We start from the raw sequence: 14,503 nt of genomic DNA, 5'->3' as shown, positions 1-14,503 counted from the left end.
TTTACGACATTTATTTGGTCCCACAAACGCCCCAGGCTAGCCTATCAGCTGCTCACAAGATCAAAGACGGAGGGGGATCTGGGGCTGCCAGATGTGGAACGATACCACAGTGCAGTACTATTGGCCAGGATTTATGACTGGACAGGCAAAAACACGACCAAACAATGGGTAGATGTAGAGAATAACATCTTCCGTGTCCCCATACACACAATACCATGGCACAACTCTGGCCAATCCTTCCTTATGCACAAACAACACCCGACCATTACTCCGACACTGAGAATGTGGTCACACATGAGTCATTGGCGGCGGACATATCACCATACCCATCACCGCTATATCCACTGACTCACAATCCGCTCTTCAAGCCTGGTGAATCGGGAGCGGCAAACCGAGAATATCATACCACAGCATACCTACCTTCACGAGACCTCCTTGACAATGAGGGAGTTAGGCCCCTGTCGTCCCTACACCCGCAGGGAACTCCCACGACCCTTCAAAAATTTCTCTACGATCAACTCATTCACTTTTTGCGGACCAACAAATACCCCCAACAAGGTCACCGAGCACTGACCAAATTCGAACTTACGTGCACCCAATGCACACTCAAAAAGAAACAGGTCAAAACCACATATGCCTACTACAGGACACTAGCCAACCAATCAACCTACTCTACAAAAAACACTGGGAACAAGAACTGCACTTATCTTTCGCAGATAATGACTGGAAGCAAATATTCCTCCTGACACAAAAATCATCCACCAGCTTAGCGACACAAGAAAGTAACTATAAGAAAATAGCTAGATGGCACTACACCCCATCCAAACTCAAACGGGCATTCCCAGGCACGTCCAATAACTGCTGTAGATGACTAGAGGCCATTGGGGACATGGCTCACATCTGGTGGTCATGCACGGTGAACCAAAAGTTCTGGTCACGGATCTCCAGTCTCATACACCTCATAACGGGAACCACCATACCCTACCCACCTGAAACACTCCTATATCTTATATTGCCTCCCTCCATACCAAGGGACACTAGGACCCTAGACATAAATCTGCTCAAAGCAGCAAATCTGCTTATCACTCTCCACTGGAAAAAAAAAAAAAACAGCCCCACCTACCATTAGGGACTGGGTACGGAGAGTAGAAAGCATTAGAACAATGGAGGAAATTAGCTTCTCACTAACCGGCAAATACCACATATACATGACCTCCTGGGAACCCTAGTGTAACTTCATGAACACCAGTCAAACAGACCGATAGTGACACCCACCTGGAGATAATATGAGACCTTGAACTACCAGCGAATCTATTTGAATATCAACGCCCTTATTATTTTTGGTCTTCACTTCCCCTCTATGTCGACTACAAGTATTTCTGTTACTGAATGTGAACTTTGTACTAGACATTATGACTAAAGCAGCAATGTTATACACATTTTTGAAGTATCAATTGTTACATTTGCAAGAATTTTAAAATAAACAATTTCTAAAAAAAAAAAAAGGAAAAAGGAAAAAAAGCCGAACAGACACTGCTTGATCCGTTTTAGGTCAGCTTTGGGATTTCTAGGTAGTCTCAGTAAAATCCATTCTGAGTTCTCCTTATAACCCGCAGAAAAAAAAAAAATATATATATATATATATCTGCGAGCGGTTCAACAGAACACTGCTTGCCAAGACTGGGAGCGACTCCTACCGCACTTCTTATGTGCATATTGGGAGGTACCGCAGGAACTGCTTTGGACTATTATATGGGAGAAGATTACGAGGACCTCATCACAGTGCATTGGGATGGGGGAATGTGCTAAAACTCTGTGACCACATGGAACAGTTGGCTAAGTTGGTAAAAGAGAACCTCCAAGCTGACAAGGGGTGACAGAAAGTATGGTATGACCGGGGTACCCGACTGCGTAGTTTCCGTGTTGGACAAAAGATTTAACCGGTCTGTCATGATTAATTACAGGCGGCATGGCAGGGTCCCTACAAGGTGGTGGAGCATATCTGCAATACCACCTATGTAGTAGCCAGCTGTGCAGATGAGAGAGTAAACTGCTCCTTCCACGTTAATATGCTTAAAGAGTACAAAAAAAGGAAGGACGATGTAACTGCAGTGTGCGCCCCAGCTTCTGAGGATCTAGACAGCCTCCCATTACCTGACTTGCTAGAGGGAGACTCCCAAGTTGACCTTATCGCTCAAGTCAAACTAGGAGACAAACTGACTGATAAAGAAATAGTTCAGGCCCACAAATTATTGAAAGCTAAACGAGAGACCTTCTCCCAAGACCCTGGGTACATCACCCTGGCTGTACACAACGTGGAAATCCCAGGACAAGCACCTATGAGGCAACCACCCCTACCACATTCTCGAGGCAGTCCGGTAAGAGATACGGAAGGATATACAGTAAATGCTGTGACTAGGAGTGATTGAGGCTTCAGACTTGGCTTGTAGTCCTAGTACCGAAGCGGGACAGAACAACACTCTTCTGCGTGGACTACAGGCGACTGAACGATCGGACTCTTACCAACTCTTATCCCATGCCCTGGAGGAACTATTGCATCATATAGCATGGGGACAGTATCTCGCCACAACAGACCTATGCAAGGGCTACTAGCAGATTCACCTGGCCGAGGAGGCTATCCCCAAGTCGGCATTCGTCACCCCGCTTGGCCTATTCCAATATCAGGTCATGCCGTTCTAGATGAAGAATGTCCCAGCCACCTATGGTGGATAGGTTCCTCAATGGCTTCCAGGAATTTGCACGTTTGTACCTGGACAGCATAGCTATCAATTGTGACTCCTAGGAGGAAGATTTGATCCATGTAGGGAAGGTTCTCGGCCGAATTAGAGCAGCTGGCTTAACTCTGAAGCCAGACAAGTGTCACATTGGTATGGCTGAAGTGCGGTATCTGGGACACAGAGTAGCTGGGAGACTTCTGCCCCTACCCGAGTGGCCACCACACACTGGATAACACAGTTCTACTTCACCCTTTACTAAGTCTTGGCTCGTGTTTTTTTTTTAATTCTTTATTTTATTTGTGCATGAAAAATCACATAAAGCACACAATGCCACAACAGCTAGAGCATGCAGAGCGTCATACATAGATTTACATTGGTTAGGCATTAAAATTAAAACATAGCACAGTTTTATGGATTATTATTGCATGACAAAGAGTTATATCTAATAATATTATCAATAACAGCGTTAAACTAGGTTATCCAGGTTAGATTGTTATCAGCTATATATCAGAGAATTTACAACATTGAAAACAGGTTAGACTACAATGTTAAACCGGTGAGCTATAAAACCACCTTGTAAGCACGTTAATAGAGGTGAGATATCCCCAGCAGTACCTTTCTACATTAGTAAGCATGTTGGTAGCCTGGCTGTAATCAGGCTAAGTTAAGTAATGACATGCAATTAGCCGGCATAGATGTATCTGTACCATTGAGTAATAAAACGAAAAAAAACAAAAAACAAATAGATAATGCTGCTTCTATCTATAACAAGCTCGTGTTGGGATAAAGTCACCCTCACAGGCCAGCAGTATGCATAAGGGCTAGTACTCGTGTTCGCCAAGAGGGACAGTTAATGTCCAGGGTGTAGTAGCAGTTTGTGAGTACGTCTCTCAACAGTCATGCTGTCCCAGGGCCGGTCCGACCCTCAGCCTGTTCCCCGTCTGGGAGAGTGCAGCAGGTCTGTGCCAAGGTGCTGGTCATATCGGGTGTTGGGCAGTGCATGATGGGTGACTACCTTCGGGTGGGCCCGCTCCGTCTCCGATTTCTCCGATGTAGGAGCCGCTTTAGAGGCTGTTGGAGGCCCCCGCTGTTTGGTAGGCATGTGGGGGGTACGGAGTTGAGTGAACCCGCTTGTCAGCTCTGTGTCGGGACGCTTTGTGCGGCTTCCTCCTCCGCTTGTGTAGCGCCAGCTTTCCGCCCTGGCTGTGGTGGTTTGTCCCCGTTCTGTGGAGGGCTTGTTGCAGCCGTGGGTCTTGTTTGGCTCTGTTTAGCTTGTTCCCAGTATTGCTCCCAAAAGCGTTCAAATGCCAGGGCAATGGGATCCCTGGAGTCTGGGACACACTTGGTCACGTGTTGGCGGCCATCTTTGCCCACTCTTGCTGTGCTTGTCCCCTCGGGTCCGGTTGTGGTGTGATGACCCCCGCTGGTACATGGGGGGGGGGGGGTCATCACACCACAACCGGACCCGAGGGAGAGCGGCCGTCTCTCCTCGTCTCGACCTTCCGCAGGCCGCAACTGTATCCCGAGCATGCGACCGGCCGGTTCAGCAGTAAGGCTCCGTCCCGTCTTGGCTCGTGTTTGGGTGAGACAGCTATACTCTGTGCAAGAGAGCTTAATCACTAGGACCCTGTTACAGGTTAGGAAAGTTTGGATAGACCCCAGCCAAGCTGCAGCGGGTAGGGGCTATAGCACTACTGGTGTCCCAGTGATAGCTAGGAAGCAAGCTTGGCAGAGGTGCCCAGTCAGGGCACCATGCAGTCCATCAAAGTGTGTCCAGGATTGTGTGTCCATGAATGGAGACCCCATGCTGGGGGTCTGTGTATAAATTCTGTGTGCCTTGCCTGAATAAACCAGATCTACTCCCAGCACTGGCGTACATACCGCGGTCGCAGGGGTTGCAGCTGCGACTGGGCCCGGCCCACCAGGGGGCCCGGCCACCTAGCGACTCGGTATGTACGCCAGTGTGGGCAGACTCTTCTACTGGGGGGACAAGGAGCTGGCCACATCAGGGCCCCCGAGGCCGGCCCTGGTGTTACCGGGCGCGCGCGCGAGGGAGCACTCTCCCCTGAGCGCTCTCTGATCAGCTCCCTTGCGCGCCCCGCACTTATGCTGCAGCCGGAATATGAAGTTATATTCTGGCTCCGGCATCAGTAAAAATGCGCGAGGGAGCTGGGCAGAGAGCGCTCAGGGGACAGTGCTGTGTTAGTGCACATTTTTGTGCCAGTGTGTGTGTTACTGTGTCTGCTAGTGAGTGTCAGTGAGTGTGTTAGTTTTTGTTTGCGTGTGTTACTGTGTGTTAGTTGTGTGTGTCTGTTATTGAGTGTGTGTCTGTTAGTGAGTGTCAGTGTGTGTGTCTGTGTGTGAGTGTGCTAGTTTGTGTGTGTCTGTTAGTGAGTCTGTTAGTGAGTCTTAGGTTAGTGAGTCTAGTGAGTCTTAGGTGTCTTAGTGAGTGTGTGTTTGTCAGTGAGAGTGTGTGTTTTGTAAGTGAGTGTGTATGTGTCTCTGTCTGTCACTGAGTGTGTCTTTGGCAGTAAATTTGTGTGTCTGTTAGCTAGTGTGTATGCGTCTGTTCGTGAGAGTGTGTGTGTGTTTAAAACCCCTTAAGCACTTACCTTTCTCCAGCGCCTGACTCCCTTGGCGCTGGGGATCCCTCCGCCCGACCTGCCTCTCAGCTCCCAATGCGCATGCGTGGCAAGAGCCGCGCGCGCATTCAAACCGCCCATAGAAAAGCATTACTCAATGCTTTCCTATGGACGTCGAGCGTCTTCTCACTGTGATTTTCACAGGGAGAATCGCGGAAGCGCCTCTAGCCGCTGTCAGTGACACAGCCACTAGAGGCTGGATTAATCATCAGTGAAACATAGCAGTTTCTCCGAAACTGCTATGTATTCAGCTGCAGGGTTAAACTAGAGGGCCCTGGAACCCAGACCACTTCATTGAGCTGAAGTGATCTGGGTGTCTAAAGTGGTCCTTTAAGGAACCAAGACCACTTCATTGAGCTGAAGTGATCTGGGTGTCTAAAGTGGTCCTTTAAGTGTATGTGTATCTGCATACACTTGCGTACATACCGCGGTCACAGGGGTCGCAGCCCTGCAACCCGGAGCCTGCCGCCATGTGTTGCGACCCCGGGCCGCGCAGAGTAAGTGTGGGGGGAGGGGCACGGATCAATTTTAGCACCGGGGCCCCATGGGTCGTGTGTACGCCACTGACTCCCAGCATTACGTTTAGACAAATGTATTTGTGGAAAGCTGTACTAGCTAATACAACGGGAAAGGGAATCCATGAAGGTGATACCCTGGTGGTCCGCCACACAGATCAACATGTTAGCTCCTAATTTGGTGCTAAAATCAGGACAATTTTTGCTGTCATGTTTTTATCATGATTTGAAATAGCATTGAAATGTTTTTGATGTTTTGGAAAAAGTCCCTAGAGTGCGGAACTCATTGCTGTTGTTTACTGTGCCAGACCTACACCAGGCTTCATAAAGGATTTCCTGGAGAGCACAGTGTGTGTGTGTTTTAATATAACTGGTCTTAGTTGTTGTTAGAGGGTAAACATAGATATATAACATACAATTATGTAATTATGTAATTTAAAAATTGCCACGACTAAGAGCTCTTCTGCTATGATCTTACTACATCCTACCTGAGCTACCTGTCTGAACAAACGAGGATCAAAATCCCTTTTCTCTGTTTCTTTACGACACGAGCTTCAACCCACCTTGATAACACGGGCCCCTTCCCTTTCTTGCATAAGAGTGAGAAAGAAAACCTTGGAATATATTCTTTTAATAGTTATCACAGTAATGTTTGTGGAGAACATCAGGCTCATCCCAAAGGAGATGTGTCAGCTTTCACCGGCTCTGCTAGATCGTGACAACCCTCGGGACCCATGGAGCTGCTAATGAATTCTTGGTTAGATAGTTTAGTACATTCCACGATAGATGGCATCGACCTCCGTCCTCTTATTTTACCTAAATGTATTCGTTTTATCCATTCGGAAACACAGCGTGAGAGCAGAGTGTGAAAAGATGGAGTAGGGACAGTGGAGGGTGTGTCATAAGACTGTATCCAATCAGAGCGTGGTTAGATCAGCCAATAAGATGCTAGCTGGAGATGTATAATTTGGAGGCTGCTGCGGGCGCGTATTATTGCTTGATCTTCATAGAGAATAGTGACCATGTCTGAAGCCGCCCCAGCTCCCGCCGCCGCACCTGCGGTAGAAAGCGCCTCCAAGAAGAAGCAGCCCAAGAAAGCAGCCGGTGTCAAGAAAGTCGCTAAGCCCTCCGGTCCTAGCGTGTCCGAGCTCATTGTCAAAGCTGTGTCCGCTTCTAAAGAGCGCAGCGGGGTGTCCCTGGCAGCTCTGAAGAAGGCTTTGGCTGCTTCTGGTTATGATGTGGAAAAGAATAACAGCCGCCTCAAGCTGGCTCTCAAGGGCTTGGTGACTAAAAGCACTCTCGTCCAGGTCAAAGGAAGCGGAGCTTCCGGCTCCTTCAAGCTCAACAAAAAGCAGGCGGAGAGCAAGGACAAGGCTACCAAGAAAAAGGCACCGGCTAAAGTCAAGAAGCCTGCCCCGAAGAAAGCCACCAAGTCTCCAGCCAAACCTAAGAAGGTAGCTGCAAAGAGCCCGAAAAAGGCCAAAAAGCCGGCCGCCTCCGCTAAAAAGGCCACCAAAAGTCCGAAGAAAGTCAAAGCCGCCAAGCCCAAGAAGGTAGTGAAAAGCCCGGCTAAGAAGACCGTGAAGAGCCCTGCCAAAAAGGCAGCCAAACCCAAAGCCGCAAAGAGTCCTGCAAAGGCTAAAAAGGCAGCTCCCAAAAAGAAATAAGCCTTGCTCGCATTTAATTTTATTTTCCAAACCCCAAAGGCTCTTGTAAGAGCCACCACATTCTCATTTCAGAGCTATATATCAGTGATGGCAACGTGTTTGTTTTGGTGTCATGTCACACATACCGTTCCCCCTCCATCCCTCATTCTAAAGTCAGGAATAACCTAATGAATCCTGTAATCCCAGCATCTAGTGCTCGAAAAGATTACACAGGAATGTATCTTGTCGGTGTGGCTAAGTCCCCGTATACCAGTGCTACACTTGAGCGTTGATTTTTTATTTTTTTTTGGCTTAGAAATTCCCTCCGTTCTAAGATAGTGAGGGTGTTTCTTCATTAAATTGCGAAAGGCCAGTTTTAGTGAGAAACGCATATAATATATAGAATATCACACAGTGTCCTTCCAGACTAGATTTAATGTTATTGCCTTTTTCAGTAAGATAATAAAGCAGAACATATTTTAGGGATTGCGATTTTGTACATGGTGATAATAAAAGGGACTGTCCTCGTCCTCTCTCCACGTGTGAAACGGGCGCTTATTTCGATATTCAAAGAGTGATAAAGCCCAAGAAATGATACCTTGTGCAGTAGCTAAGTCGACTATCAAAGAAACACTAAAGACATGATAAAATGATTATACTTCAAAAGATTTCACGATTGTGAAATCTTTTGAAGCATAAACAGCTTTGGTTTTAAACGCCAGAACCATTTCGAGCACGGAAGGAGAGGGTTAAGCATATTATTGAGAGGGAAAAAAAAAAGTGAAGGGGCGTATTTAAAACGCCCGCCTCCTTTGCTGCAGGTCCCCATACGGTCCGTCCGAGGAGTATATAAGGAAGAGCTTTGCACAGCATTTCATATCGTTCGTGCAGAAAGAAGAGCAGAACCATGTCTGGCAGAGGCAAAGGAGGAAAGGGTCTCGGAAAAGGTGGCGCTAAGCGTCACAGGAAGGTTCTTCGTGACAACATCCAGGGCATTACCAAGCCTGCAATTCGTCGCCTTGCTCGCAGGGGAGGCGTGAAGCGTATTTCCGGCCTCATCTATGAGGAGACTCGCGGGGTGCTGAAGGTATTCCTGGAGAACGTCATCCGGGACGCCGTCACTTACACCGAGCATGCCAAGAGGAAGACTGTCACCGCCATGGACGTAGTTTATGCTCTTAAGCGCCAGGGCCGCACTCTCTATGGCTTCGGAGGTTAAAACTCGGGCTTGACTTTACCGCACACCCCATTAACCCAAAGGCCCTTTTCAGGGCCACCCACTTTTTCACTAAAAGACTGAACCTAATCACTTTAACCCCTTCCACACCTGATAAATTGCCTGCTATCTACATAGATACACCGAGAAGGAGATAGTAGTAGAGGCTGCTCCCAAACATCTAGACGGGAAAGGTTGCTAAACACTGTATCTGTAGACCGCATGTTTGAACCATCGGAGGATTTGGAGCCGCCTTCTGTTAATGGTAGGGGATGTAAAAAATTATGATCTAGTGAGGTGCATTTAGATTATGAGCAAGTACGTACACACACTGTCAAGAAAGCTCTGGTTTTGGTGTATTGTTACTGTTGCCTACATTTAATACATGCTTGCAGCCACTTAAATAGAAACATTGTTACTAGCTTTGCATATGCACTCCTGTGTTAACTATGTATTCTCCTCTAAGCGAAAAAGTAGTCTTTTTCCTGCTGCCTCTCCACACGATGGATTCTAAATAGTGAAGTTATTGTAAAATCGCCAGTGAAATAGACCAGCAGAGATGATGGCTACATCGTTGCCTGACGTGAAAATGGGATATGTGGGGACATTTGAGCATTGTAGTGTGTGGGCTCCGTAGCTAGCCCGCTCAAAGTCACAGGCTAAAAGACACGTTTTTATGAATGTGTTGGAGCTCGTTCGAGTGCAGATTTGGTGGCTCTTAAAAGAGCCTTTGTGTTTTGTGTTAGCAGGTTTCAACTTAAGCACGTTCGCCTCGGATCCTACGAGCCAGCTGGATGTCTTTGGGCATGATTGTGACCCTCTTAGCGTGGATGGCGCACAAGTTGGTATCCTCAAAAAGACCAACCAGGTAAGCCTCGCTAGCCTCTTGCAGAGCCATGACAGCAGAGCTCTGGAAGCGCAGATCAGTCTTGAAATCCTGAGCGATCTCACGGACAAGGCGCTGGAAGGGCAGCTTGCGGATGAGCAGCTCGGTGGACTTCTGATAACGGCGGATCTCCCTGAGAGCCACAGTTCCTGGACGGTAACGGTGAGGCTTTTTCACTCCCCCGGTAGCTGGGGCGCTCTTTCTAGCAGCTTTGGTGGCTAGCTGCTTGCGGGGAGCCTTGCCTCCGGTCGACTTACGGGCTGTCTGCTTAGTTCTGGCCATTGTAGCAAAACGAAAGGGAATGAACGCTGCTCGCTGTAGCCTGGGCTTTATAGCCGATACGGCGTTTTCATTGGTTCATCAAGTGGGTGGTATGTTCTGATTGGCTGAAAACAAATAGTAAACCATTTCAAAATACCCGCTCAAATCAACTGCTTCTCATCCCCTCCCCCACATTCAAAATGCCCGCTCAAATCAACTGCTTCATCCCCTCCCCCCTCCTCCATCTATTGAGACCACGCGCCCAAAGAAGGGATCTAAGCCTTTAGTGACCCTTCCTGTCCTGACAGCATTTATTATAGACGCTACTAGTTGAAAGGAATGGCAGTGGGCAGTAATGGACGTATTCCTCCCAACATACTTATTAATAGCTGTATAGGCTTTATCGAGGGGGAGGGGTGCATGGGACATTGACCTCTTACACATGCAGAAAGGCCGCTTCTTTCGATGGGATAGAAGCCACGTCTGATAAAGGACTTTCACTCACAGGACGCTCAGTAGCCATACAAATGAGCTCCAGGAGACAGAGCAGCAGGAAATGTTACAAAGCATCCACTTATTGAAACAATGTTTTCAGCCGAGAGGCCAGGCTATTAAGGCTGCGTTAACTCATCCAGCAGCACAGACAACAGAGCTGTAGCGCCGCTAGGATTTGAACGCTCATAGTAGGTTTCACCCGGCATGTCCTCCAGACAGCGGGAGAGGGGGGAATCCTGAGAGTGAGCGACATGTAGAGATGCCCCGCTTAACAAAAGAGGACCTGTACACTATATACACTTGCCCCAATTGGTATTAATTTGCTGCTGCGTTTATCATAGACATGCATGGCAGCCATTGATTTTAACTAGTTCTATAGCTGGAATGTTGGACAGGATATGGACTGCAAATGGGACTCAGTCAGTGCTGTGACAGAAGCGCCCTAATATTTTAGCTTGCTTATGAGCTCCCAGCGTGGTGTGTGTGTAGATACAGGGAACGGTTTGCGCGCAGCAGAACAATTAATCGGCTCTTTGTGGAGAACGTGGGTGGCTCTTAAAAGAGCCTTTGTGTTTGGTAGGTGAGGGAGGCAGGTGCAGCAGCTGTCCGCTTTACTTGCTCTTGGGCTTGTGGCTCTCGGTCTTCTTGGGCAGCAGCACAGCCTGGATGTTAGGCAGGACACCTCCCTGGGCGATAGTCACTCCTCCCAGCAGTTTGTTGAGCTCTTCATCGTTACGGACAGCGAGCTGGAGATGGCGGGGAATGATGCGGGTCTTTTTGTTGTCTCTAGCGGCATTCCCTGCCAGCTCCAGAATCTCAGCGGTCAGGTACTCCAGCACTGCAGCCAGATAGACGGGGGCACCGGCTCCCACACGCTCTGCATAATTGCCCTTCCTCAGCAAACGGTGGACTCTGCCGACTGGGAACTGAAGTCCCGCTCGGGATGAGCGAGTCTTCGCCTTTGCACGGGTCTTTCCACCTTGCTTTCCGCGGCCAGACATGTTTGTTCTTGATTGAATGCAAGAAGATGAAAACTCCTCCCCTACCACAAGCTATTTATAAACACACTGTGCTCTGTGATTGGATGACTTTACAAGCAGCCAATTAGAGACACGTTATACAGGGAACCAATCTATTGCTGGAGCTAGTGTTAAACAGCCGCTTCCTTACGTCATCTGACTTTAGCAACCAATCGCAGGAAGGGAAGCGGAAGGGCCTCATTTACATGGTCCGCCTATAAATAGAACCGCCGGAGCAAGCAGCTTGCTATTCGCTCGCGAGCTAACAGCGTTAATCATGCCTGATCCAGCAAAGTCCGCACCAGCCCCCAAGAAAGGCTCCAAAAAAGCCGTCACCAAGACTCAGAAGAAAGATGGCAAGAAGCGTAGAAAGAGCAGGAAGGAGAGCTATGCCATCTACGTGTACAAGGTGCTGAAGCAGGTCCATCCCGACACCGGCATCTCCTCCAAGGCAATGGGGATCATGAACTCCTTTGTCAATGATATCTTTGAGCGCATCGCAGGAGAAGCTTCTCGCCTGGCTCACTACAACAAGCGCTCCACCATCACCTCCCGGGAGATCCAGACTGCCGTGCGCCTGCTACTACCCGGAGAGCTGGCAAAGCACGCCGTGTCTGAGGGCACCAAGGCTGTCACAAAGTACACCAGCGCCAAGTAAATGTCCGCCTCCCTGACCACCCGCTAACACAAAGGCTCTTTTAAGAGCCACCCACACTGTCTCTCTCAGAGCTGGCATCACACCCATGCATCAACTCTACAGCTTACTTGCTGCCCACCACAAGCTCACGCAAACGTGTAGCTTTCCTTTCACTTAACCCTTTCCATGCTGTCCTGTAACTCTGAAGATCTCGAGCTGCTCGTGTTTGCACATTTTAGACACTTGTGTCACGCACATGCTGATTTAGCCACCTAATGCTCAGTTTGCTCCGCTCTATTACTTTCAAGTCTACCTAGATACCGGACTTGATCTTAGAAGATATTCGTTGGGCGGCTGTATATCTAGTAACTGTAGATTAGGGACAGGCTTCTTATTCAGGGTAGCGCTTGAAGTCACATTAGGGATATTATAAAAGCTGCTACTGTAGGAGATCTTATACCTAATACTTTACCAAATGGCTACATGGCCAGGGATTTCACTCGATAAGTGTATCCGTTTCTTTCTCTTTTGTTATAGCCTATTGAAACAATGTTTCACTTCATCCTGATACTGTCTATTACTATGTTGCAACTCATGGAAGCCTAGTATGTGGTTCTAGCGTCTTTTTGCTCACGCTAGTATTTTACTAGACTTTAAAAGGTCTTTTTGACATATATACCTCAAAACAGCTAGTGTGCAATATCTAGCCTACCTACCCTATTTTCTATCATTTCCACTAGTTATGGGGAATGTGCGCAGGCTTACTTTGGAACATTTAGCAGGCTTTTCCCTTTATTGCACATTGGATATGTACGGATTTATTTTTGTAATTGTCTTTATTTTGTGTAAGTCTTGATATTGGTGACTTATTTTGGGGTATCCCACCCCTTTAGCTTTATTCTTGTTAAAGGTTTAGTTGTATCCATTTGTTCAGCCAACCCCCGACTGAATTAGATACCTGTCCTTAGAAAGTATCTACATTAGTCCACATACGATTGTTCATTACTTTTTGGATACATGGAAATCCTCCTTTTTTTTTTTGATTTGGTGTTTGCCAGTAAAGAACAATTTAGACCATTGAGGCTTCATCTAAATATCAGCATGATGATTTCAGTGTCTGCAGACATGTTGAGCTTATTAAAGACAATCTGATAAGCCTGTTTTGATCTTAAAGACATAAGCATTTTATTTTTTTTGTAACTTGCCTTTTTTTCCTGTTTATTGCGCCAACACATTATACACTTTCTCACCAGATGTGCCTGTATACACTCAAACAGCGTTTTCCAATTGGTTTTCTGCAGGAACCTATGGTCCAGCGAGAACAAAACTGGAGTTCTGTAGTGATTTGCCCATTGGGTAGCCCATACACTTAAAGAAACCTGATGGGCATTGCTGCAGAGGGACTCGGTAAGCACTGTTTAATTGCCCAACGGAATCCCTGTAGCATGAGATGCTGGGAAGTGACTGACTATCATTACCTCCCAGCTTCAAATAGAAAATGCTGCACTGGAGGGAGAGAGACCGCAGTCGGCACTGAGCAGCGATTTAGGCGGCTGCCTAAGGCCTAACTCGCCATCGGGCAGGCATACTGTGTCAGGTACAAGGACCCCACACCTTGCCCGGTATGCTGCTGGTTGCGAGGTCCCTCCACTCTGTCCTGAGAAGCAGAAAGCCAGCACAGTCTGCAGCTCCGCTGACTATGCAGTGTCTCGCGATCTCTGGCCAATCAGACCGTCGCCGCGGGATACCACTTCAATGCTCTGACTTCTGGATATTGTGAGGCACTGCACAATCTGCAGCTCACACCTGGTGGAGTTGCAGACTGTGCAGTCTCTCAGGGCAAATTGTAGAGAGAGCTTACTGGAGCACCAGGGATCAAAGACACCAGGGGCCACCAGTTGCAATCCCCTCCCTCACTTTCACACCACTGTGCAACCCGCTCCCTTACTGTGTCACCCCGTCTCTCCCTCAGGCACTCTACCACCGTTCAACCTCTACCACCGTGAGGTTGGAGTGCCTCGTGTCGCCTGCTGCGTTCAGATAGCTGGGGTGGTGATTGATGCCACAGTCTGTTCCCCCAGTGGGGACCGGGATAACCCCCACCGGTCCAGAGGGGGGGGGGGGGGTAGGAGACCTGTAGAGACGCTTGGTGTGTCTGGCGTCGGGGTGAGCGGCCGTCTCTCCCCGGCTCCAACTTTAGTAGGCCGCACTCGGCGTTTCGGTTTCCCTGCCTCGACGGGTTTCAGAGGGGTGTCCTTCGGTTCCGCAGTGCATTCCCAGCACGGGTAGCACAACCCGGTGAGTCTGCGGTCAGTGTAGCCGTTGAGTTTGACCCAAATTTGGCCCGTCAGGCGAGAGCTCGTGGTGCCCACGTCTGTACTGCTTGGTGGTCAGGCTCCGCCCCCTGGGTACGGATTTTTATTTAGCTTTCGGGTATTCACCTTTTTT

At 48.3% G+C, this 14,503-nt stretch overlaps 3 protein-coding genes across 3 annotated transcripts; 2 read left to right on the top strand and 1 right to left on the bottom strand.

Moving 5' to 3' along the window:
• Nucleotides 1–6,917: 6,917 nt before the first annotated feature.
• LOC134576858 (histone H1B-like) lies at nucleotides 6,918–7,562 on the top strand. Its single transcript, XM_063435548.1, has one exon. It carries the CDS (start codon nucleotides 6,918–6,920, stop codon nucleotides 7,560–7,562), a length of 645 nt encoding a protein of 214 aa, XP_063291618.1.
• Nucleotides 7,563–8,448: 886 nt separating this feature from the next.
• LOC134576857 (histone H4) lies at nucleotides 8,449–8,760 on the top strand. The gene has a single exon (XM_063435547.1). It carries the CDS (start codon nucleotides 8,449–8,451, stop codon nucleotides 8,758–8,760), a length of 312 nt encoding a protein of 103 aa, XP_063291617.1.
• A 754-nt stretch (nucleotides 8,761–9,514) lies between these two features.
• Nucleotides 9,515–9,925, bottom strand: LOC134576856 (histone H3). The gene has a single exon (XM_063435546.1). It carries the CDS (start codon nucleotides 9,923–9,925, stop codon nucleotides 9,515–9,517), a length of 411 nt encoding a protein of 136 aa, XP_063291616.1.
• Between the last annotated feature and the right edge of the window lie 4,578 nt (nucleotides 9,926–14,503).

This window comes from Pelobates fuscus, chromosome 11 (genome assembly GCF_036172605.1).
Source record: "Pelobates fuscus isolate aPelFus1 chromosome 11, aPelFus1.pri, whole genome shotgun sequence".
Lineage (NCBI taxonomy): Eukaryota > Metazoa > Chordata > Amphibia > Anura > Pelobatidae > Pelobates > Pelobates fuscus.
Note: the sequence above shows the minus strand (reverse complement) of the source record. Positions and strands in the feature narration are given on the sequence as shown.

Coding starts and splice junctions, on each gene's coding strand:
- LOC134576856 (XM_063435546.1), bottom strand. CDS start 9,925: ATGGCCAGAACTAAGCAGACAGCCCGTAAGTCGACCGGAGGCAAGGCT.
- LOC134576858 (XM_063435548.1), top strand. CDS start 6,918: ATGTCTGAAGCCGCCCCAGCTCCCGCCGCCGCACCTGCGGTAGAAAGC.
- LOC134576857 (XM_063435547.1), top strand. CDS start 8,449: ATGTCTGGCAGAGGCAAAGGAGGAAAGGGTCTCGGAAAAGGTGGCGCT.